The sequence below is a fragment of the Odocoileus virginianus genome, chromosome 4, assembly GCF_023699985.2.
Source record: "Odocoileus virginianus isolate 20LAN1187 ecotype Illinois chromosome 4, Ovbor_1.2, whole genome shotgun sequence".
In the NCBI taxonomy this organism is placed as follows: domain Eukaryota; kingdom Metazoa; phylum Chordata; class Mammalia; order Artiodactyla; family Cervidae; genus Odocoileus; species Odocoileus virginianus.
The window spans coordinates 52588030-52615133 of record NC_069677.1 but is presented as its reverse complement, the minus strand read 5'-3'; the positions used below and the strand labels follow the sequence as shown (position 1 = coordinate 52615133).

The following is a 27104-nucleotide window of genomic DNA, read 5'->3' as shown; positions in this document are numbered from 1 at the left end:
TTGCAGTCCAAGGGATTCTCAACAGTCTTCTCCAATACCACAGTTCAAAAGCATCAATTCTTTGGCACTCAGCTTTCTTTATAATCCAACTCTCACATCCATACATGACTAAAGGAAAAACCATAGCTTTGATTAGATGGACCTTTGTTAGCATAGTAATCTCTCTGCTTTCTAATATGCTATCTAAGTTGGTCATAACTTTTCTTTCAAGGAGTAAGCATCTTTTAATTTCATGGCTGCAGTCACCATCTGCAGTGATTTTGGAGCCCCCCAAAATAAAGTCTCTCACTGTTTCCATTGTTTCCCCATCTATTTGCCATGAAGTGATGTGACTGGATGCCATGATCTTAGTCTTCTGAATGTTGAGCTTTAAGCCAACTTTTTCACTCTCTTCTTTCACTTTCATCAAGAGGCTCTCTAGTTCTTCTTCGCTTTCTGCCATAAGGGTGGTGTCATCTGCATATCTGAGGTTATTGATATTTCTCCCAGCAATCTTGATTCCAGCTTGTGCTTCTTTCAGTCCAGTGTTTCTCATGATGTACTCTGCATATAAGTTAAAGAAGCAGGGTGACAATATACAGCCTCGACATACTCCTTTTCCTATTTGGAACCAGTCTGTTGTTCCATGTCCAGTTCTAACTGTTGCTTCTTGACCTGCATACAGGTTTCTCAAGAGGCAGGTCAGGTGGTCTGGTATTCCCATCCCTTGAAGAACTCTCCACAGTTTATTGTGATCAAGACAGTCAAAGGCTTTGGCATAGTCAATAAAGCAGAAATAGATGTTTTTCTGGAACTTTCTTGCTTTTTTGATGATCCAACAGATGTTGGCAATTTGATCTCTTGTTCCTCTGCATTTTCTAAACCCAGATCGAACATCTGGAAGTTCATGGTTCACGTACTGTTGAAGCCTGGCTTGGAGAATTTTGAGCATTACTTTGCTAGTGTGTGAGATGAGGGCAATTGTGCAGTAGTTTGAGCATTCTTTGGCATTGCCTTTCTTTGGGAGACATTATGTGGAACTCTAGTTTATTAAACTGCATGCACTTTTGGTTAGGGGTTGAAACAGGTTTGGAAGGACTTGGAGCTAGTATTGGTGTTTATACAACAATATGGTGTTCATACCAAGAGAAAAGATAAGAAAAGTTGTTTTTCTTAATTTAATAAAAATGTATGTCCATATGAAAACATTGCTATGCCTAGGAAGAGATCAGGGCAAGCCAAGGACTTAAAGTTTAGCTACTTTGGCTTTATGAAAAATACACTCTGGTTGTGGTATTTTATTGTAAAGATATTCAACAACTTATTTACCTATTCTGATGTTGATGGACTTTTGGTCTATCCCTAAATGCTGTGGTTATGATGAACTGCTCTTCCAAAAACATAAATGTGTTCTAAGGTAGCATTTGAATGCAGAGTTCCAAAGAATAGCAAAGAGAGATAAGAAAGTCTTCCTCCATGATCCGTGTGAAGTAATAGAGGGAAACAATAGAATGGGAAAGACTAGAGATCTCGTCAAGAAAATTACAGATACCAAGGGAATATTTCATGCAAAGATGGGCTCAATAAAGGAAGAAATTGTATGGACCTAAAGGAAGCAGAATGTATTAAAAGAGGTGGCAAAAATACACAGAAGAACTGTACAAAAAAAATCTTCATGACCCAGATAATCACGATGGTGTGATCACTCACCTACAGCCAGATATCTTGGAAGGTGAAGTCAAGTGGGCCTTAGGAAGCATCACTACGAACAAAGCTAGTGGAGGTGATGGAATTCCGTTGAGCTATTTCAAATCCTAAAAGATGATGCTGTGAAAGTGCTGCATTCCATATGACAGCAAATTTGGAAAACTCAGCAGTGGCCACAGGACTGGAATAGGTCAGTTTTCATTCCAATCCCAAAGAAAGGCAATGCCAAAGAATGCTCAAACTACTGCACAATTGCACCCAACTCACATGGGAAAGGAAATGGAAACCCACTCCAGTATTCTTGTCAAGAGAATCCCATGGACAGAGGAGCCTGGTTGGCTGCCATCCATGGGGTAGCACAGAGTTGGACACCACTGAAGTGACTGAGCAGCAGCAGGAGCACATGCTAGTAAAGTAATGCTCAAAATTCTCCAAGCCAGGCTTCAACAGTACGTGAACCATGAACTTCCAGATGTTCAAGCTGGATTTAGAAAAGGCATTGGAACCAGAGATCAAATGCCAACATCCACTGGATCATTGAAAAAGTAAGAGAGTTCCAGAAAAACATCTATTTCTGCTTTATTGACTATGCCAAAGCCTTTGACTGTCTTGATCACAACAAACTGTGGAAAATTCTTCAAGAGATGGGAATACCAGACCACCTGACTTGCCTCCTGAGAAATCGGTATTCAGGTCAAGAAGCAACAGTTAGAACTGGACATGGAACAACGGACTGGTTCCAAATCGGGAAAGGAGTATGTCGAGGCTGTATATTGTCACCCTGCTTCTTTAACTTATATGCAGAGTACATCATGAGAAACACTGGACTGAAAGAAGCACAAGCTGGAATCAAGATTGCTGGGAGAAATATCAATAACCTCAGATATGCAGATGACACCACCCTTATGGCAGAAAGCGAAGAAGAACTAGAGAGCCTCTTGATGAAAGTGAAAGAAGAGAGTGAAAAAGTTGGCTTAAAGCTCAACATTCATAAGATCATCGCATCCAGTCACATCACTTCATGGCAAATAAATGGGGAAACAGTAGAAACAGTGACAGATTTATTTTTTTGGTCTCCAAAATCACTTCAGTTGGTGACTACAGCCATGAAATTAAAAGATGCTTACTCCTTGAAAGAAGAGTTATGACCAACCTAGATAGCATATTAGAAAGCAGAGACATTACTTTGCCAACAAAGGTTCATCTAGTTAAGGCTACGGTTTTTCCCTTAGTCATGTATGGATGTGAGAGTTGGACTATAGAAAAGGCTGAGTGCCAAAGAATTGATGCTTTTGAACTGTGGTGTTGGAGAAAACTCCTGAGAGTCCCTTAGATTGCAAGGAGATCCAACCAGTCCGTCGTAAAGGAAATCAGTCCTAAATATTCATTGGAAGGACTGATGTTGAAGCTGAAGCTCCAACACTTTTGCCACCTGATGTGAAGAACTGACTCATTTGAAAAGACCCTGATGCTGGGACAGATTGAAGGTGGGAGGAGAAGGGGTTGACAGAGAATGAGATGGTTGGATGGCACCACTGACTCAATGGACATGAGTTTGAGTAAACTCCGGGAGTTGGTGATGGACATTGAGGCCTGGTGTGCTGCCATCCATGTGGTCTCAAACAGCTGGACACAACTGACTGTCTGAACTAAAGTGAAGGTAGAATTGTCCAATATAACTGCAGTCAAGAAAATGTTTTATATTTGTGCTGTTCAATACAGTAGCCACCAGTCATGTTTAGACACTGAGCACTTTGAATGATGGTTAGTACAAATGGGCAACTGAATTTTAAATTAAAAAAATTATATCAATTTAGAGTTAAATGGTTATATGTGGCTAGTGACTACTGTATGGGACAGTGCAATTCTAGAGTGTATATCCAAGCGTGGAATTGCTGGGGCATAAGGCCTGTACATATTTAAATTTTGTAGCTATCATCTGTTTTCTAAAGTGATTTTAACAATTTACTCTGCAGGCAGTTTATACGATTTACTGTTTTTCTACATTCCCAAACTCTTGGCATTGTCAGATTGTTTAATTTTAGCTATTCTTGTGGGTGTGCAGTGGTCTCTCATTGCTTTTTTAAATGAGATTTCCATATTATTCATGATGTGGTATACCTTTGTATATGCATATGGCTATTTGACTTTCCTCTTATGAGAAGTAACAGTTTAAATCTTTGGCTTATGTGCTACTGTGTTATCTATCATGTTATTATTGATTTATTGGTGTTCTTTATGAATTATATAATCTAAATACAAGTTCTTTGTTGATTATATATTTTTCAAATATCCAACCACAGAAATGTTTACACAATGCTGATATCCAAATCTTATCCCAGGTCAGTTAAAGCAAAATTTCTGTGGGTAGGATCAAGAAACTTTTAAAAGTGTCCCAGGTGATATTAATCTGACTATGTGAGAGGAACAGATTAGAATTTAGTGTAAGAAATGATGTGCTAAATATCAAATTGATCTTTCTGGAGCAGTTATGTTAGTGGATATGTGGACCATCTCTGGAGTCACATGGCCTGAGTTTGCACCCAGGCTCTGATAGACTTTAGACTTAACTTACTTCGGTTTTTTTCATTTATAAAATTGGGTAATGATATCTACCAGATACCACCCTTATGACACCACCCTTATGGCAGAAAGTGAAGAAGAACTAAAGAGCCTCTTGATGAAAGTGAAAGAGAAGAGTGAAAAAGTTGGCTTAAAGCTCAACATTCAGAAAACTAAGATCATGGCATCTGGTCCCATCACTTCATGGGAAATAGATGGGGAAACATTGGAAACAGTGACAGAGTTTATTTTTGGGGGTTCCAAAATCACTGCAGATGGTGATTGCAGCCATGAAATTAAAAGATGCTTACTCCTTGGAAGGAAAGCTATTATCAACCTAGACAGCATATTAAAAAGTAGAGACATTGCTTTGCCAAACAAAGTCTGTCTAGTCAAGGCTATTGTTTTTCCAGTAGTCATGTATGGATATGAGAGTTGGACTATAAAGAAAGCTGAGTGGTGAAGAATTGATGCTTTTGAACTGTGGTGCTGGAGAAGACTCTTGAGAGTTGCTTGGACTGCAAGGAGATCCAACCAGTCCATCCTAAAGGAAATCAGTCCTAAATATTCGTTGGAAGGACTGATGGTGAAGCTGAAACTCCAATACTTTGGCCACCTCACCGGAAGAGTTGACTCATTTGAAAAGACCCTCATGCTGGGAAAGATTGAAGGTGGGAGAAGAAGGGGACAACAGAGGATGAGATGGTTGGATGGCATCACCAACTCAGTGGACATGAGTTTGAATAAACTCTAGGAGTTGGTGATGGACAGGGAGTCCCGGCGTGCTGCAGTCCATGGGGTCGCAAAGAGTCAGACAAGACTGAGCGACTGAACTGAATTGAACTGATGTACCAGATAATCCTTATGAATTCTAAGTAATTATATGTACTGTGTATGACACATAGCAAGTGCTCCGTAAGTATTAATCATAGTCATTGCCATCATCACCACAGATTAAATTAAATTCCTTAGAAAGGAACAAGAGGCAGTATTTTCCTCAATGGGACAACATCAGTAACCTTTCACTAAGATCAGGAACAAGGCAAGATTGATTTCTCTTTCTCTTTCCCTATTCGATATTATTCTAGAGGGATCAACGAATACAACTAGGGAGAAGAAATTAAACAGAAGCATAAGTATTGATAAAGAAGAAGTAAAACTACTCTATATATTGATGGTATGATGATACACTGAGAAAATCCTAGGTAATTAATGATAACCAATGATTTTATTTAAACAGTAAAATAATGTAGTAGTATAACAGATATATTACTAAGAGGCAGAAATCTATATCTTTAATACACACAAACAGTAACCATTTAAAGTACTTAACATTAGAGAAAAACCTCATTTACAATTTAAAAAAGAAGATCAAATATTCAGGAATAAACCTAACTAAAATGTGTAAAGCTCATAAGAAGAACATTTTTAAATCTTTTATAAGAAAGATACAAGTATGGACTAGAACAAATGAAAAGGATAGGACAACTTAACGTGATGACATTTTCTTTGGACCAACTTATAAACTTAACAATCTCCTGATAAAGCTTTTATAAAGGAAGTAAACAAGTTGAAATAAAAGTTGTTATGGAAAAGCAAGCATATGAGAGTAGCAAGAAAAATATTGAGAAAGAAAAAAATAAGGGGGATGGGGAGGGCAGGACTACTAAACATTAAAATTTATTGTAATCTAAGAGTCTCTCTAATTGAAACAGTGAGATACCAGTGCATGAATAGACCAATAGCAGACTAGAATAGAAAGACCACAGGTGGAGCCAACTAAATGTGGAAATTTAGTATAAGATAAAGATAATGTCTCAGAACACTGTGGATAATATTTAAATTTTAAATAAATGACTTCTTTTAGTAAATAATGGGTAAACCTTTGGAAAAAAGATAAAATTATATCCATACGTTATACCAAACACAAAAATAAATTCCAAACGGATTGGAGATATAAATGTAAAAACTGAAACCATAGAAGTAAGAAAACTCGAGTGAACTCCATTTAAAATTGGCTTTCTACTCTGGTCATCATGGTCATCATCCAAAAGTCTACAAACAACAAATGCTGAAGAGGGTGTAGAGAAAAAGGAACCCTCCTACACTGTTGGTGGGAAGGTATATTGAAGCCACTGTACACAGCTATTACAGAGAATAGTATGGAGATCACCTAAAAACTAAAAATTTACTGTACAGTCCTGCAATCCCACTCCTAGGCATACATCCAGAAATAACTGTAATTTGAAAATATGCACGCCAATCAATGTTCACTGCAGCACTATTCTCAATAGTCAAGACAAGCAAGCAGCTTAAATGTCCATTGACAGATGAATGAATAAAGATGTGAGATATACATGTACACACACATATACATATACACAATGGAACATTACTTAGCTATAAAAAGAATGAAATTATGCTATTTATAGCAACATGGATGGACCTGGAGATTATCATACTAAAGGAAGTAAGGCAGACAGAGAAAGACAGATATCACATGACATTACCAATATGTGGAATCTAACAAAATGACACAAATCAACTTATTTATAAAACAGAAATAGACACACAGACATAGAAATCACATTTATGTTACCAAAGTGGAAAGTCAGAGAGGGATAAATTAGGAGGTTGGGATTCACATATTTATACTATATAAAACAGATAACCAACAAGCACCTACTATATAGCACAGGGAATTAAACCCAACATACGCTAATAACATAAAGAAAAGAATCTGAAAAAGAACGTATAACAACCACTGAGCTGTGCATCTGAAACTAACACAACATTGTCAAATAACTGTACTTCAATAAAATAAAATAAAATTTAAAAATCTGACTTTCTAAATCCAGAGACAAGTAAATTAAAAATTGATATTTTTACTATAAAAATATTTAAAATTGTACATCCTAAAGACAACATAAGTAAAGTTAAAAGACAAATGGAAAACTTGGGGAAATATTTACAATATATGTCACAAAGAACTAATATCCCCAATATGTAAGAAACTTTTAAAAATTAAAGGCTAAAGGGACAAAAATCCAATAGAAAAATGGGAAAAGATAAAAACAGACAATTTACAAAAAACAGAAAAGGTAAAAAGGCTCTTAAATGAAAACAATTTAAACTCATTTATATTTATGTAACTATAATTTGAAACAACCCTGAGATAGCATTTCTCTACTATCAAACTGGCAAGAACTAAAAAGCATGATAATACAGTCTATTATTGAGGAGGTGGTGGAAAGTGTCTTCTGTTACACACTGCTGGTGGCAGTACAAACTTGTATGACCATTTCTAACAAAATTACACTTAATTTTTGACCTAGAAATTCTAATTCTAGGCATTTATCCTAAAAGTACACTTCCAACAATATGAAAATGCATTTGCATAAGGTTATTCACATGTTTCAATGCTGTTCTCTTGAAACATCCCACCCTCGCCTTCTCCCACAGAGTCTACAAGTCTGTTCTATACATCTGAGTCTCTTTTTCTGTTTTGCATATAGGGTTATCATTACCATCTTTCTAAATTCCATATTAGAGAGTAGTGTATCTATAGTGTATCTACACTATAGATTATTATGCAGCTATATAAATAATGAGGAATATCTCTATGACTGATATACAGAAACTTCTAGGACATAATTAAAAAAGCAAAGTACAAAAGAATATAAGTAAAGAAGAACAAGATAAAAGAAGATATGCAAACCAGATCTGAAAGAGACACGTGCACCCCAATGTTCATCGCAGCACTGTTTATAATAGCCAGGACATGGAAGCAACCTAGATGCCCATCAGCAGACGAATGGATGAAGAAGCTGTGGTACATATACACCATGGAATATTACTCAGCCATTAAAAAGAATTCATTTGAATCAGTTCTAATGAGATGGATGAAACTGGAGCCCATTATACAGAGCGAAGTAAGCCAGAAAGATAAAGACCATTACAGTATACTAACACATCTATATGGAATATAGAAAGATGGTAACGATGACCCTATATGCAAAACAGAAAAAGAGACTCAGATGTATAGAACAGACTTATGGACTCTGGGAGAAGGCGAGGGTGGGATGTTTCAAGAGAACAGCATCGAAACATGTATATTATCTAGGGTGAAACAGATCACCAGCCCAGGTTGGGTGCATGAGACAAGTGCTCGGGCCTGGTGCACTGGGAAGACCCAGAGGGATGGGGTGGAGAGGGAGGTGGGAGGGGGGACCGGGATGGGGAATACATGTAAATCCATGGCTAATTCATTTCAATGTATGACAAAAACCACTGCAATGATGTAAAGTAATTAGCCTCCAACTAATAAAAGTAAATGGGAAAAAAAAAGATATGTATGTACCTGCTCTTTGTGCAAAAAGAAATACAGGATGATTAAACTAGAAAGTATGTTTGATTATTTATGGGGGATAGGTGGGGACAGGTGGTAAGAATGGGAAAACAAGAATGGGAAAGAGGAGTGAGGGTGGATGGTCTCCCTTTTCAGCAGTTCTGACTCTTGGAAACAGTAATTATTTCACATACTGCTGCTGTTTAGCTGCTGAGTCATATCGAACTCTTTGCGACCCCATGGACCATAGTCTGCCAGGCTCCTTTCTCTGTGGGATTTCCCAGGCAAGAATACTGGAGTGGGTTGCCATTTGCTCTTTCACGGGACCATCCTGACCCAGGGACTGAACCTTCACCTCTTACGTCTCCTGCATTGGCAGGCAGGTTCTTTACTACTGAGTGACCTGGGAAACCCAGTCATTTCACATACTTAAGCATAAATAATCAAAATCAAAAAGAATGTGAGAGAAACTCGACATGTAATACAAAATGAAGGGAATGGAAATGAAAATAACCTAACTAAAAGTGGACAACTGTGTCAACTCTAAGGTTAAAAATAAAAAGAAATAAGCACAACTATTATATTTGAGTTAATGTTTTCTCCCACACTAGCATGAAGTAGTAGTTCTTAAATATTTATTTAGTTCGCTGTATTGATCTTAGCTGCAGCACATAGGATCTTCGGGCTTCACTGCAGCATGGGTTTTCTTTTAGTTGCAACATGGGGCTTCTTCAGTTGAGGCATGTGAACTCTCCATTGCAGCACGTGGGAGTCTAGTTCCCTGACCAGGGATCAAACAAGGACCCCCTGCATGGGGAGCCCTGGATCTTAGTCACTGGGCCACCAGGGTTAGCACTTCTAAAACTACTTTATGTGTATATCAGGATTGAGCAGATAAGTAAATAAATTTGTGGAGAATGAGAACCAGTTTTTTGACTCTCAGAAAAAGAAAAAGGAAGGGTTTGAATGAATGCTGTGATATTCGATTGGACTTGGAGCTATCAGTTTAAATTTATGGTTTTAAATGATTTTTAAAGAGAAATTGATATGGAAATACACACACACACACACACACACACACACACACAAGCATACATACATATATTCCTACATCTGTTCAATGATAGGTCTAGAAGCAAGACATCTCAGTAACAATAACAATAACTAGAACCCAGATGTTGGTTTCTAAATCCCATTCTTTAAAAAAGGAACTAGAACTCCTTAGGAAAATGATTGATTCTAGGGATGGGTCAGGAAAAATGCAAGATGATACTGACTAATACCTTGTACTGCTAGAAAGTAAGGAAGTGCTAAAAGGGACAGAGAATGGCATGTTGAATGGATAAAGGCATCAACCTGAATAAGTCAAAATAGACCAATGGCCAAATGTAGGCTAACTGGAGTAATAAAATAAATAATAGTATTGCTAATAACATACAGATTAAAATAAGTATCTATGATCTCATACTAACACAAATAACAGAAGAAGAGATCTTTTTTTTTCTCGCAGGATAATTCCAATAATAAATATAGAAGAAATTATAGAAATAGAAAATCACTTTCACATAATAATTGTTACAGGCAACATTCATCAACCAATGCTAAAATTAGTGGGCAAAAGTATGATAGGAAACAACAGTTGCATAGCATGGTGTCAAAAATATCTCCCTACAAAATAGTTATAATTTACAAAGGGAAAAATAGTAACTTTACATAAAGAAATCTGGTAGGCACCACTAAGTGATCAAAGTTTATATCATTGTCATAAGACATATCAACATCATGAACCTCTTGATATGGTGTGCTGGGGAGGGAAAACATCACTTCTGTGTTATTCTTGTCAAAAATTTGTAGCTTCAGTTTGATTAATAGAAAACATGTGTTAATTACAAACTCAAGGATATCCGAGAAACAAAGCAAAGTGAAACAAACTGGCTGGTTGTCTTCAGAAGTGTCAAAGTCGTCTGTGATAAGACACAGAAAGACTGGAATTGCTAGAGAGTGAAGAATCTGAGGAAGCATGACCGCAACTGCAGTAATGAATTGAGGAACAGGTTCTGGACCGGAAAAGAGGACATCAGCAGGACGCTGGTAAAACTGAAATAAGATCTATAAATTAGTTATTAATTCCCTAATAATGGCATTATCATCATGTAACATGTTAACATTAATAGAACTGGATGAAAGATATATTAGAACTCTCATAATATTTTAAAAACTGTTTTGTAACTCTAAAGTGAATTCATAATAATAAAGGTTTAAAAATGTAGTGTTTCCAGCTACTTGAGTTCAAATAAGGGATAACAATTGGAGCTGTAGAAGAGATTTAAGCCATAACTGGGCGGTTCCAACACAAAGCCTTTAAGGTTTAAACCCTGAGGATTTTTTGAGGATATTAACACAATCCTTAGCTTAAAAAGTGAATAAGATTTTACATAAGCTTTGACCCAATGCTAATCCTCTTGAATCCATAGAAATTGAACAGTTAGCTCAATTTTACTTCATTTCAGCAAATGGTACATGCTGTGAGGATCACAAAATGTGTTATGAAATATTCAAATTAGTTTACAATGAAATTTCCTTAGCTTCAACTTTCAAGACTTTAAATACTTGAGAACAAATTTACATTCATCAACAAATTTTAAACCACACTCTAAACAGCCATTCTAAACTATACCAGATAATCACACAAATGGCTCAAACAAGTTAAATCAGGTGAATATTATACTCTCAAGTAGAAAAAAGCAGATTTCAAAACAGTACACTACAATCCCATTTCTGTCAAAAGTGAAAATATACGCTTAGGAAAGAGCCTAAAGCTTTATATGATAAAATGTAAATAGTGATTAACTCTGGGTGGTTAAAAGTGGGTGTTTTTCTTCACTTGGCAGCAATCTCTAAACTTTTTCTACAATAATTATATTACCTTGTAATCATAAAACAAAAAAGATTATAAATGTTTTGAAAAAAGAAAGCAGTGTAACAATTTTCAGATCTCTGACCAGTGAGTGGAATTAACCACTCCAAACTAACAGATGTAACTAAATATAAAGAATCTATATTCCAAACACTCATTTTGTGTTAAGATGAGGCTACATCTTTGCCTTGAGGCTACAAACAGGAGGTGATATGTGAGTTTTCACCTTATGTCACTTCAGTTTAAAATGTCAAAAATTACTCAGAGAGCAAGTTTAAGCATTTGTAATTATCAAGGTGACAGTGTCAGAGGAAACACTAACATCTTATGCTTGATTTAAATTTTTAATAGTTTATTTTTTAAAATGAAAAGGGAAGATGCACTTTTTTAGGGAGAGGAAAGAGATATGTATACTGGGGTATTCAAGTCTTATTTCACTTTGGGGGCATATATTAAGTGAAAAGGATTGATTTTGCCCCATTCTTTTTTTTTTAAGTGTATTTCTTTATTAGAGTTTTGATGTTACAGTCACTCAAATGTCTTATCCCCACATTCTCTTTTTACTTTTAAAAAATTAATTAATTTATTTTAACTGGAGGCTAATTACTTTACAACATTGTGATAGCTCTTGGCATACACTGATATGAATGACTTTGCCCCATTCTTTAAACTAAAATCCACCTCTTGGTAATTAGATGTTAAAGCTGTACTTAAATATTAGAAAGAAGTACTTAACTTTGATTTGTAAAACTATTTTTTTAGGTAGTTTAAACATTTTCCTTAAAATTAAAATTTCTTTGATTTCCCCAGTGACTTTAAGTTAGTTCTTGCTGGTTTATTCTTCATTATTCCAAATGGTTGGTATGGCTAATTCAAAAACCAGTCATTTCCAGCACTTGACTCTCATTTGAGGATTGTTTCAGAATCTATTTTTCTATATTCTACTGGTATAGTAGAGGACCTTCCATCTTTTAAATGCTATGATGATATAGAATTATAAGTGGGACTAAGTGCATGATAACAGCATATCTTTGTTGCTAATTCATAGTAATAAATGAATTTCTAGGGCTCTAAGACAACAAGTTAAAAGAAAAGAAAATGAAATCCACGGATACCCTGATGAGATTAGTATTAAAAGAGAAAAAGTGATCTCCAATAAGTTACCAAGTTATTTTATAAGTACAATTTTCTTTATTCAGAGATGACAAAACTTTGTGGTTCTAGAAAATCATTATTTCATTTGAGGGACAGTCACACCATGGCAACTGCATTAAAACTTTGTAACCGAAGACCTCTGACATTTCCATTTTTTTCCTGAACTTTAAAACAATGACCTGCTTAGGATTCAACCTACTAGGGGTCCAAAAACAAGCAATTGTGCGGCTAAGTATAACACTGAGTTTTAGTCTTACAAACACTCTCACCTTGGATACATTTTGTCAGACAGCATTTAAACCTACTCAAGTCATTCTACTACCCTTTTCTTTATAACTTAACCTTGATCTGAAACTCTCACGCCTACCAGAATTTTCAACACGATATACTGAGAATTTGTTTACTTGCATAAACGCTAAAAAAAAAAAAAAAGCAATGTTTATTGTATTCTTAAAAAAAAGAAAAGGGCTTCCCAGGTGGTGGAGTGGTAGAGAATTTGCCTGCCAGTGCAGAGATGCAGGAGACATGGGTTTGATCCCTGGGTCGAGAAGACCCCCTGGAGTAGGAAATGGCAACCCATTCCAGTATTCTTGCCTGGAGAAGCCCATGGGCAGAGGAGCCTTGTGGGCAACAGTCCATTGGATTGCAAAGAGTCAGCCACAACTGAATGACTGAGCACATTGTAAAAATATGGTGAAAGTGAAAGTGAAGTCGCTCAGTTGTATCTGACTCTTTCCGACCCCTTGGACCCACCAGGCTCCTCCGTCCATGGGATTCTCCAGGCAATAATACTGGAGTGGGTTGCCATTTCCTTCTCCAGGGGATCTTCCCAACCCAGGGATCGAACCCAGGTCTCCCACATTACAGGCAGATGCTTTAACCTCTGAGCCACCAGGGAAGCCCAAAAATATGGTAGGGATAGTTAAATACATTTTAAATCAAACCTGTGTTTTTTATAGCCCCAAAACAAAGAACATGGATAATTCAATGAACTGATAAATTGAGCCTAAATATTTGTAAATACAACCATAGAAGATAAAAAGATAGTGTTTTCATAATTACTACAATATCTACTAAAGTTTAATGTATCTATAAGATATATAAGTTAAGTTGATTTCAGAGCGAAGAAAGAACTTGGAAGGAGAGAATGAAAGGAAAGTGCTTTCTAAGTCATTACCTTTTCCCATGAAATATGTGCTGGTGAAGAATAGGTTAAGAGTTAAAACCAATCTTTGGTCAGAGGAAAAGCTTTTCAACCCTAAAACACATTTTGGTTATAATGTTAACCTGAAAGTCCATAGGTGATTAGATAAGGAAAAGTCATACCAATAACATCAGCCTATAACTTAAGGATTTCTTGCTGTTGTTTTTTAAATTTATGATAGTATTTAATTTAATTTTAATTAGTCTATTAAAATATAAATTTATTTTTCATTGTATTATCTATTTTACCACTAAATATTTTTAAAGGATCATTTAAAATCTGCTTCCTGAACTACTTGCTCTTCACAAATATTACAATATTAATACTTAATAAGCAATCTTTGTAGTTGAAAGATACCTGGGTTGATCAGCATTTTGTGCTTTCCATGTATCATTTTGGTTTTTGATTTACAGAGGTTTGTAAGTTGTACTTCACTATTCTCACAAGACAATATACTTAGATGTAAGCAGTGTCTGATCCTTTTACATATTCCCCCAATTCTAGGAGAACGGATTATATTCTCCAAAAATATAACTAAGGCTTTTAAATAAAAGCTGTAAATTGTGATAGTTGAGGCAGCATTTCCCATTGTTTTGACAAAATAAATTAGAAAATGAAGTCATTTAAAGTAAGGCAGTATAGAAAAAAACACAAGTCCCACCCAGAAATGATGCTATCTTTAGGAAACTCAAAACAAGCAAAACTAAGGAATATATTATGCTATAAATACACTCATTTGTGATAAAACAGTAAAACCAGAAAGCGTGAGCAAGGGTCAAGATAGCTGTAACTGATAAGGGGTAAGCATGAGGGCGGAACAGGGGAGTGGCATAGGGCACAGTAGCCCCAAGTCACTAGGGCGAACGTGGGTGCCCACCGGCACACACACACTCACTTCATCATGAATGCCACTCAGTTTTTAAGTGCGAGAGAACCAGGAGGTTTAGACTATTTAGGAGCAAACTGAGGATAATATTGTAGGGAGTCCCCTTTTAGCTGGGATACCGCATTGTTTTAAAAATGTGTGTGTTCTGTCAGTGCGTCCACACGGACAGAACAATGTGTCCTATTAGTAATATACTTTTCATGGTATTTTTCAATTTACAGTAAATATTAGTGATTTTTTGAAGATATCCAATCATTGAAAACTATGTGTAATTATTTTTTATCATATGTTTTGTATGCTTTGTTCTATTATCCAACTTTTAAAACTGATGATATCAAAGTAAAACTGGTAGTTTTAATTGATTAAGAAGAATAAAGGAAATCTCAGATTATTCTGTTCATATTCATAACTCGTGCTTTGTGGTCATGTTTTTGATCAATGATTGCATTATTACTAGTGGATATTTGAAGAATTATATTTTTAATTTCAGAGACTATGGACAAGTGGATTTTGATTTACACTGTCAGGAAGAAAAAGGTATCTTTTCCAAGTAAATCAATTGTGTGGAAAGCAAGGGCAACTTTAATGATCAGATATGAGCATTTAGAGGAAAGAACAATCTTATATCAATGTCACACTATGATTTTAATAAAATAAGTACTCCTCACCATTCTAGGCAGGCTGAAATCTAGGAAAGAATGAGATGAGCTTAAGGTACAAATTCTTTCATTAAAAAACATTATATAAATATTCTTCAATCCTTAAAAAGATGGAACATAAAGCAGGGTTTTTGTAAAGGTTCACTTGGGTGTATTCTGAAATAGATCTTTTTTTTTCCTTGCTGAGTATTAGAGGGACTAATTTCAGCAAAGTTAATATGTAAACTATCTAGTACAGTTGCAACAGGACAATTTCTTCATCACTAGTTGTTAAAACATTTGCCCCCAAACCTCTTTCAGGGACTTGTGTAAAGTTTTCAGGTGAAGAAAAACAAAACTTGTAATTTAATTAACTTGAGATAAGTTTCAAGCATCTAGTCTGAATTTATATGGACTACATGACGTTAGAATAGAATGCTTTGCCCTTCTCAGAAAGCATATTTAACTCTGCCACTCCCCAAATATATAGAACTTGAATGAAAATATAGAACTAATGAAAAACATTTAGAAGTCCTTCAAAAGACACGTTGAAATAAATCTAATATTATGGAAATTAATTGAGGCAAGTGAATCCAATCTTGAATGAAATAAACAACTGATAATTTTTGTGCATGCTGTCATGCTTGGTCTCATTTTTACTTTTCAATAATAGCAATCTTTTACTGTACCTGACGAGGAGTTCTTTCTGATTTACTCCTACACCATTCCCAGTCTGAAAGGTCTGGTTTCTGACTCTCTTCATGAGAAAGTCTTCTTTCTGGCCCTTCCAAAGAGGTGGTTTCACCATGTTTAATATCACCTTCTGCTTTTTCAGAGAGCAGTGGATCAACACCTCTTGCCCCGTGGGACTCCTGTTCAGCTTCTGCAATGTCAGTGTTTGTGCATTTGTTGACGCCTGTTAGTGTGGAGCTGTCCAGAGAGGGTGTGGTGCTGATTTCCACTTTGATGGCACTGAAGATACGAGTGTCTCTCTGAGAGTCTTTTGTAGCTGTGCACTCATAGTTCATGAGATTGTGACAGGCTGTAGAATTTTCATCATCATCATAGTAATCTTCATGTGCTATTTTATAAATTCCATAACTTTGCTGAAATGATAGATTGAATTCAAAGCATCTCCTCTTGGCTATGTAAAAACAAAAACAAAATCCCACGATTACGAAGGTAGATGTAAACAGCAGTTGAATATACAAAGGGAACAAAAATAAGAAGGTGAGTTAAACCTGATTAGTATGAAATCTTAAAATGATCTTGTCAATTATGCAAAGCAATAGTGCCTCACAAATTCAAGCCATCGTATCATTCTGGGCCTAATTGTTGTCACTTACATAATGAAAGGCTTGACATACATACAGCTCCAGAACCCTGCAGTCTTTAAACAAGTTTTATTTAAAATTTTAACTACAAATTTTAGAAGTCTCATATATTTTCAGTTTTAGGTTTAGCTATATGTGCACTTCTTTATCTTAGGATAAAATACATTGTTTATAAATTTTACTAGGTATTAATTAAGAAGCTCTTAATAGAGACTTCTTGGTGATCCAGTGGTTAAGAACCTATCTTTCAGTGCAGGAAATGTGAGTTCTATCCCGGGTCTGGGAACTAAGACCCCACATGCATCAGGGTAACTAAACCTGCACGCCACAAGTAGATTGTCCACACTGCCACAACTAGAGAAAGTCTGTGTGTCCAATGAAAGATCTGCATGATACAAGGTTCCCGCATGCCACAACTATAACAGATCACAGCCAAATAAATAAATAAACACAACAAAAGCAATTTATCCTTAAAAAAAACTCAAAAGGGAAACTTTTCATATTCTTTGAGCTATTCAGCTGGCAATACCAACAACAGATATAACTGCTTTCAATATTTTGATATATATCATTCCTGACATTTATGTTTATAAATGAATACATTAAAAAATTAGATAATGCTGAAATAGTTTTTAAACATTTAAAAATACCATGAATAATTTGAAATTAATTGTAAAAATGTGCATATATTTATATTTCTGTGAAATGAAGCATTTTACAACAGGTCTATATCTTATTAATTACAAGATGAGTTTAGCAGGAATGCATAAAACTTTTTATGGTTTAAGTCAGATGAAATATGATGACATCCTATATACACTACTACTATTTGGTGAATACAGTGTAAAGTTTTAGTAAAATAACAAGAGAGAATGTGACAGAAGTGATATAATTGTTTCATGTGAATGTATTAAATACTAGATAATTTTTGAGTATTAAGAATGAAGCTATATCAAGATGGTAGACAAAACACAATGTAATATTTTGATTTCCATCTTCCAAACATGGCTCATTTCAAAACTTTTTTCTACTTGGATAGCTCTGTGTTTTATAGCACACACTTAGCACACATTGAGAGATCCTTTGGGGAGAAGTTTATTACAAACTATAAACTTTCTATGAAAACAACAGGTAAAGTTTGATTTATTTCATAGTACATCCTTGTGTCATTCATATGCTGATTCTATTACTGAAATTGTCTCAGAACTGAAGATTTACAAACCAATTCCACGGACTGAAAGATAGAATTTATAGTTATCATTCATTATTTGAGCCAAAAACACTCTTTGAGCCAGGACACAAACAAAAATTTCTATTCAAAGAAAATGGAAAAGTAGAAACAGATGTTAACACTATTCACTGTCTCCCTTATAATGCTACTTAAGTTTTTCTGATAATACAGTTCAGTAAAATTAAATTAGAATTCTTTGTTTTAATAGTGTGAAAGATGAATAAAGGGATGTTTCAATTATTGATAGGTTTTCTTTTTTTCTAAAATAAGATACAAAGTGACAAGTGGTCAATTCAAGGATATTAAGCAAACAAAAACTGTCATAAAACCCCAATTTTATCATATAAATTGATATCTTATTAGCTATACATCATCACTATGAAGTATATAAAGCAAAAATAGCAGGATTTTTAAAGAACGAGTTCAATGGACAATCCACCTCCATGTTATGAGGTGCAAGAGGCAGTCTGAGGTAGGCTTCAAGAACGAAGTCCAATCATGAAAGATGGGGAACTAGAGCATCCTAGGGCCACTTAGGCACAAGGGTCATGTCATTTAACAAAACAACAACCCTACATAATAATAGGCAAATGGGTTCTATTTTGCGTTTGAGAAAACTGAGGCTGATAAAGGAAACCTAAGATTACTTACTTAAAGAGATTTGAATTTAAAGCTGACTCCAGAATTGGAGTTATTAGCCTCTATGGGAAATTGCTGTACTGCTAATCAGACCCTTGAGAGAAATATGTTAATAAAAGCAGAATGTCCCCAATATGCTATCTTTAAGTTAAGGGACTCGATGGACATGAGTTTGAGTAAGCTCCGGGAGTTGGTGATGGACAAGGAGGCCTGGCGTGCTGCGATTCATGGGGTCGCAACGAGTCGGACACAACTGAGCAACTGAACTGAACTGAACTGAAGTTAAGGGAAGTATGTTAATTATAAGATATAACCAATAGAAATATTTCTTGTTAGTTACTTTTCCTTAACACTAGAGGTAAATTCTGAGTAACTAATGAAGGTAATAGGCTATAACAATATAACAGGGTAGACAATAACTGACTAGTAACTTACAAGAAGCTTAATGACCATCAGGATAGAGTCAGGATCTTTTGGAAATCAACACTACACTTATGAGAAATAAGTACACTGTTACATTTGTTCTGGGGCTTCCCAGGTGGCACAATGGTAAAGAATCTGCCTGCCAGTGCAGAGAATGAGTTCAATCCCTGGGTGGGGAAGATCCCCTGGGGGAGGAAATGGCAACCTACTCCTACTTCTTGCTTGGAAAATTCTACAGACAGAGGAGCCTGGTGGGCTTATAGTCCATGGGGTCACAAAGAATTGGACACAACTGAGCACACACGCTCATTTGTTCTGAAAAGCAAAGCCCTATTTAGGACGAGAAATAGCTCTAGTCTTCTGATTTTAATCACATCTTGCTAACGACAATTTTAGACATAATATGTCACCAGATACTTTGACTTCATCAAAAAAAAAGGAAGCTGAAAATCTGATTTTTATACTCAGAAAATATTTTACTTGAACTGTTTAATGTTAAAGCAAAATGGGTGTGAAAGCCACATCCAATCCATATGTCTGCCACCTGAGATCTCTGTTTTAAAACCATCTAGTTTTAAAACCACCTTTGTCTTGAGACATTAGTAATACAACAATTAGATTATTGTTGAAAACAGGAGAGAACTATTATCCCTGGAAACTTCATTTTCTGGTTGCATGTCTCTCAGTTTCCATACAGTGAAGCTGAGATGTAGAATCATGTTTATATCATATTTACGGTAAATATGAGTTAGGAAAAAATATGTTCCTTTTCTTGATCCTGGAGTTTTCAGCAAAAAAACAAAACAACAACAAAAGTTAAAGGGGGGGGACATTAATTTGTTAAGGAGAAAAAGCTTAAGTGCGAAACTGGAGCCATCAAAGTACTATAACTATATAGAATCAAAGTACTATATCAAGTAACTGATCAAGCTCCTGCCCACCTGAGGATGAGCCATCTTTGGAGTTTCAAAATTGTGTGTCATCCTAGCAATAGAAAAATTTACGGTCGGTCAGACAGTGAAAATACACCATTCTTATTCTTATAATTTCCCTGTGGCAGAGCCTGGGATCAAAAGAGAATGAAGCCATTTTTAAACGAATGTTTCTCACGTTTTATTTTTGAAGCCATGGTTCTCTAGGCTTACATTTCAACGTCTTCTCAGAATTTTTACATCTTTCCCTGTATTGCCCCATACAAATAAAGGCAATGGGCATTTTTGAGGAAAAATATTATTTTGATCTTGAAAGGTGTGGTTCTAATCTCAAACATGAGATATTAACTTGACTATTGATTCTACTGGCCTGCTGTCGGTTCTTCTTTCTTGTGCAGTGCCAGAGAGACTGCTTCCCAGACGTTTTATAGAGATAGATATGTTGTGCGCTTTGTTTTTGGCATTGAGAGAGGTGTCCTTCAGTTCTTAAAAGAAAGTGAAAGTGAAGTCGCTCAGTCGTGTCCGACTCTTTGCGATCCCATGGACTGCAGCCCACCAGGCTCCTCTGTCCATGGGATTCTCCAGGCAAGAATACTGGAGTGGGTTGCCATTCCCTTCTCCAGGGGATCTTCCCGACCCAGGGATCGAACCCGGGTCTCCCGCATTGCAGGCAGAGGCCTTTTAACCTCTGAGCCACCAGGGAAGCCCCTTAGTTCTTAAAAAGACTGCTCTAAATTCTTCTTGTCTCTCTCACAATTTTAAATATATAAGGTGGGATTGGTTCATTAATTTAGTAACAAAATATTAATGTTTGATAGAATGGTAGAACTTTCAGGTCTGTAAGCATTTTTTATATGTTCTATGTTCTTCTGTGTTTTCTATCAAAAAGATTTATTATTAATTTTCTGTGTCACTGTTGCTCTGGATATTAATCTCCAGAAGCACATACTTATTACAAGTTCTGTGGTTACTGTATTTTAAGGGCATAGATGAATTTGGCATCTATTGACAATAAAACTTTATGGCATCCTTAACACTAAAAAAAATCTTCAGGTCATTTGAAAATTATCTAGACATTAAATGTCATAAACACATGGAAAATGAGCAGTTCATGACTATTGAATGTTATAAAATAACCCTGTTGAAGAACTGATTGCAGAGTATTCTTTAACAGTCTCCAGTTTTTATAGCCCTAATATAGTCTGAGATGGACTGTTTTCATTCACTCTTTCTTCTCTGTTAAGCAAAAATATACTTGCTTATTCTGAGCTAAGGACAATTAATGGAAGAGTTAATTCAGCATACACTAATGCATTTATTAGTGTATTAGATTTATTAAATGGTAGAACATCCTATCTTTTTTCTGGAATGACAAAAAAGATATCCTTTTCCTTACTGACAGAGTAAAAACATACAGATCATTCCTCAACTTTTCCTGTCTTGGTATAGGAGCAATTACACTCTAGTGAGCTTTATAAATGACTCCATTCCTGTTAGAGATGTAGTTTTTAAAACAGATGTTTTTTTTAAAGTAACTAATGATGAGATTTATACGTAAACATATATTGACAACTCTGCCAACCTTTGTCCTTTCTTGAAATTATAGGTATGGGGGGCGTTGTCATTTGTGTATATATGTGAATGTTTTTTAAAAGCAGAAGCATACACTTAAAATTTGTTTTGGACATGTTTTTAGGTGCTCCTATTGCTTACTCTGAAAACTTTCGAACACCCTGAAAGAATACAATCTGCAAAAGAATGGAAATGCTTTTCTTTACTGTTCCACTCAATAATGATAAACTTTAACATAATGAATTTTAACTTTTCAAAGATGCAGGCTTCTCCTAGGTAGACTTGGGAGGAGGATTTATTTTCTACTCAGAGCTAAGAGTTATGGTGGATATAACATCTAAAGTCCTTTGTTGATTTCATGCTGGGTTGAGTGAATTCTCTTTTTTTTTAAACACCTAAAATAATCATTCAATGTACATGTAGTTCACAGAGTTGTTTTAAACCTGCCTCATTTAACATTTACTCCAACACTGTGCCGATAATTGTTTAACATTTCTTCCTTTTATGCACCAATTCACTTGTCCTTGGACTCTTCATCACCTACTAAGGCAACTTTCTCAATAGACCACCTTTCTGTATTTGACCCTTTGCATATTGTTCTCAACCTCCACACTACCCAGGACTTACGTTTTTTCCCATCCGATGTCACTGCATATGTGTTCTGCTTGCAGTTGATGATGCAGCCACAGGGCAAGTGTGTCCAATGTTTGGACAAAACAAACACTGGAGTTACAGTGGCGGCCAGGAGGGTTAGCATAAAGCTGAGCATCTCAAAGGGAAGGCTCTGAAACCCCAAGATGTGCTGGACCGCCATGTGGATCTGTAAAAGCAGAGAGCTTCAGACCTATCCCAGGAAAACATTTTCCACTTTGCCAAGCCTTTTCCCCCAAGCATGCTGCCTCAGCTCCCTTCTCCAGGCCCCTTTGCTATCTGAGAGCTAGAAGCTCTGCTCCTGAGCTGGCATCATTGGTTTTGGGCTACCAGGATCCTTTGGGAAGAGGCCAGTTGCCCCAGACCGCACAGGCTTTTGAGGGTTTCCACTCTCGAGCGCCTGGTCTGTGCTGGCTGCCAGCTCAAGTTTCCACCAGGAAAGCACAGTTCACAACATGAAAAAACGCTATTCCAGAAAACAGGCAAGCATCTGTGAACCCTGGACCTGGTACTCCAGATGTCCTTTGTCATATCCCTAGCCGCTCACCCCTGCCAGGCCATGCCCGTCACACCAGGGCACCACCTGCCACCTCTCTCCTCTGGCTGTCTCTTGGAGGTGTGAACAAAAGCCTGTTTTATCTGCTCTCTGCTCTCTCTACTAGGGGTTATGCCTCTCCTCTCTTCCTGATGGGGATGGGCTGCGACTTATCTAGGGAGGAATGGGGCAAAGATAAGGGCAGGACAGAAGACTGGGGGAATAATAGAGGCATACACTGTTTTCCTTCACTGCCTCCCTCCTTTTCTGAATACTCCCAGACATTGCTCGGAGAGAGAACACCCTTGACCATGACAGACCTGGGAAAACTAAGTCTGCCGCGCCTGAGAGCGGTCCCCGCTTTCAGGGGGGAGCCGAGAAACACTTAACAAAGGCTTCGCGGCTGCTAGTCCTACCCGTGAACTGCTTTCCTCCAAGTGCTTCCTTAAAACCAGCCGAGATACCTTTGTAAGCGGACTAAACTGCACATCTCTGGGTGACCCTCCAAACGAGGGGCGCTGGTCTCAACACGCACTCACACTGTCTGGCACACACATCCGCACCCCGTGAGCAATCGCGCTTTTACCATCATGGGCAGCCAAAGGGTGACTTTTGTCAGCGCTAAGATCAAAGAAAAGCGCTTCTGCGCTACGCTCACGGTGAAGCTCCTGGTGCCAAAGAGAGTCCCCCGGTTCTCGCGCCTGCAGTCTCCAGCCACAGCGGCAGCACCGTGCCCCGGCTCCTGCCCTGGCCCTGCGCTCCTCGCGGGTGGACCCGGTCCAAACACGGTGTCCGAGATCGGGGAGCATCCTCCAGAGCACCGCGGGGCCGGACCCTGAGCATCATCTGTGGACAGGGAAAGCACTCTCCCCCCAGTTGCAGGGGTCCCTGGAGTGGACGCGCCGCGGGAAATTTCCTGGTAGTTGGCGTGAAGTCTCGGCGGCTGCTCGGAACACAGCAACTGGTGAGTGAGCGGGACCGAGAGGCCGGCTAGCAGTCCGAAAGCCGACGTGTACACGGCGAAGAGGAGCAGCACGTAGGAGCTGGAGCAGTCGGCCAGGCAGCCCCAAGGCGTGCGCACGAAGGCGCCCCAGCCGCACAGGGGGAGCGCCGAGAGCAGCAGGCTGGCGGCCCACACGGTCAGCGCCACGCCGAGCACCGGGCCGGCTCTTCTGGAGGTTGCCTGGCGCCCCACAGCCTTGTGCATCGTGTAAAAGTTGTAGGAGACCAAGAGAGTCGCCTTCAAGTTGCTCGAGAGGCCCTGGCATAAATAAAGTAAGGCGGAGACGGTGCACAGAGACTGGAAGTAGTCAGAGACCCCATTTGGCCACTGCAAAAACATGAAGATAGTCACCGACAAGACGCTCATGAGATCATCCCCAGACCAGGAAGCCACAAGCATGGACACAACAGTTCTGTTCCGCATTTTCAGCAGAGAAACCAGTGAATAAATGCTGCCTGCCAGGGCTGCCACAGTCATTAGGCATGTCAGACAAAAAAGATAGATATTCACGGCTCCTGGCGGATTTAAAGGGTCTGTCGAATTACGGTTTCCTTTCCACAGGTTAGAGTCATTTGTGGATAAGTTACTGAGAAACACAGACATTATCCTTGGTCAATATTCAATTTCTTTTTCAATAGGTCTGTAAAGAGTCTCACGATTAGTAAGCATGGCTGTTAGTTGCAAATCAAATCTCATTTTCTCCTACCAAGTTTCCCTCAAGATGTTCCACGGTCACTCCTGCAGAAAACGGTCAGACAAGTCTCCGTTAGACCTGACTCAACTCATATTTGAAAAATGGGTTCCACCTAAAGCAGCAATAAGAAACTTTTCAACATTTCAGTTAAAAAAAAAAGCCAAAAACTCCCTCCTGAAACCAGCAAGTTTCAGGCATGAAAGCAAAAGCTCCTCAAGTAGACTGGAAAACAATGATGTCTGGGTCCTTTTGGGTCCTTCTTGTGGAGCAAAGCAGCTTGGACTTGAGATAATCAAACTCTATTCACTTTTTAAGAGCAGTAAAATGATGCATTTGGCTCCAGAGCTGGATTCAAAGGCAGAGAGATTATCGGGTAGTTTTCAGCTTGGCCGGTTCAGAGACTGGGAGACAGAGAGAAAATGAGAGAGAGACAGAGGGTCACTGAGCACGGCTCTCCATCGGAACCGCCGTGTTCTTCAATCAGCCTGCGATCCTCAGAGCTGCAGGAAGGAGGAGTCAGTCAGCTCGAAAGCCGGAGAGGAGCAGGAACAAAAGGGAGGGGAGTTCTGTGTGTGAGCGAAATGATGTACATCTCAGCCTGCCTTATTTGAAGCAAGAGACAGTCTTTGCTAAGCCTAGCCTTTTGGCTTTGACATATAAAACTAACCCAAATACTTGCTCAGGCTTGATGTGAATGAAAAACAGCATCTTGTTTTCATTTCATTAGTCCAAGCTACTCTGCTAAGGAGCTGCTTTTATTCTTATCTAGACCTCTCTCTGATCTATAATCCACTGGAGGAAGAATATTATCAATGCTAAAGAAAATAGGAGGTACCAGCTTTGTTTTAAAAATATCTATTGTACTTAATAATAAGAATGTCATTATTGTCCTCACTACACTAAACAAGATTTTGGAGACTCTTCGGGTGGAGCCATTCTAACTTTAGGCATGTAAGTATTCTATGCCAGTGTCATAAAGTAAGCAAGCTGCTATTTGAATAAATAACAATTTCTAGTTGTTAAAGTTAGATAACAGTATATAGGGCATAAAAGGGAGGTTGCCTCACAAAAACATTTTTAACCAGAGTACTTGGGGTGTTTTGTACAATAATTGAATTTCCGAACTCATTTTAAGAATCATCAGTTTTGAAAGATGTGGGGGGCTTAAGAAAGAAGTAACAGCAATAGCTCTGGTTCAGTATTTCGCAGGATGCTCTAGGGTAGTATTCCTTCACAGCTCAGCCTGTGACATGAAGGCTGCCTTTTCACACTCAGAGCTGGAGTCTGAAGCAAAGCAGGAAAAGGGAGAGGACGAGGTTCATATGGTAATGATCTAAGTACCTGGGTGTGGTAATAGAACTCTGATCATTCCTTTCATATTAAAGATAAGATAAAGATACATTTTGACCCTGACTTTGTGCAAGCGAAAAGTGACTGTATTAGTCATTGCCAGCCATACCCTTCAATAGACACAGTAGACCCTTCGCTAATCTTGACATACTGTTCAATTTCTCTTTCATTCAGCAAATGGAAACAAAAGCCACCTGTGACAGCTAGCTCAGCACTCTGACTCTTCCCACTGATAGCAGTGGACCTTGCCGAGTAGTGGAGGTTCTCGGTGTTTAACCTTGGCTTTGTAGCTGGGCTGGATAATATGTATCACATTGGTAAAATGCTACCAGTAGGAATAAATAATAACTGTCACAATAACATTTGAGGCCTGCAGACATTCCCCCTATCATTACCATAATTTCTGGGTTTTCTATTCAACGTAATTTTGGAAAAGGGATAGAATACCCAAGCATCATGGTGCCCTGGTCACTACCATATAACAGAGGGGCAAGAGTGTTACTACATTTCCAAAGATTAGTGGTGGAATTTTCAGCCAGTAGGGAGCTAGGAGAGAAATCTGGATTTCATCCCAGACTGTGCTATTGCTGGTTGTATAACCTTGGGGAAACGTTCTTATATTTTCTCTGGTGTCTGTTTCTGTGTCTGTAAAATGTAGGGCCTGACTGGATCATTTTTAGGCCCTTTCAAGTTCTGAATTTCGATGATATGGTTTTTAAATAGTTCAAGTTAACTTTGTCTTCATTTTCTTTTCTGCCTACTTCACAGTAATCAATACTGAACTGATGCTTGGGTTCTCGATGCTTTCTCTCTCCCTGTTATGATGACATGGAGGCCCTTGCCAACATGAAGAATGTATCAGATTCAAGCAGTCTGGAATGTTAGGCCAACTGAAGGATCATAGCTGCCCTGGAGGGCTGTGAGAACCTATAGTAAGCTTTGTATGAGTAAGAAGTAAAATTTGTTGTGTAAGTCACTGTGTTTTAGGGGGGCTGTTAATGGACGGTAACCTAGCTCATCCTAATGCCATTAAATACATGCTTGTCCCCCCCTACTTAGAAAGTGATGGAGTCAATTTTTAAAATTGTAGCTTGGCTTTGCATTCTTAATCACAACACATACAAACATTGTCTAATTGCCCACTTTTAGCACTGCATGATTGGGAACATTTCCAATGACTGTTGACAATTAAAAAGTTTTGTGTGTTTTTCTTTCTCAGAAAGAATGTTTGATATATCTCATTTTTCAAAGTTTTAATTTATAAACAACCATTGACCAAGATTTATGTTTTATACACACACACACACACACACACACACACACACACATATTGCAAGTGTGTTC

At 37.7% G+C, this 27104-nt stretch overlaps 1 protein-coding gene across 2 annotated transcripts in view; it reads right to left on the bottom strand.

The window, feature by feature from the left end:
• Positions 1–24959, bottom strand: part of GPR149 (G protein-coupled receptor 149) — an 81784-nt gene extending 56825 nt beyond the window's left edge. The window contains exons 1-3 of one of the 2 annotated variants that reach the window (XM_020879457.2): positions 23300–24959; positions 22155–22347; positions 16086–16540 (exon numbers count right to left, since the gene is read on the bottom strand). In XM_020879457.2, the coding sequence (XP_020735116.2) occupies positions 16086–16540; positions 22155–22347; positions 23300–24319 (1668 nt within the window). In that variant the 5' untranslated portion in view covers positions 24320–24959. The remainder of the gene's footprint in view (positions 1–16085; positions 16541–22154; positions 22348–23299) is intronic. The other variant, XM_070466559.1, reaches the window with a different exon arrangement.
• Between the last annotated feature and the right edge of the window lie 2145 nt (positions 24960–27104).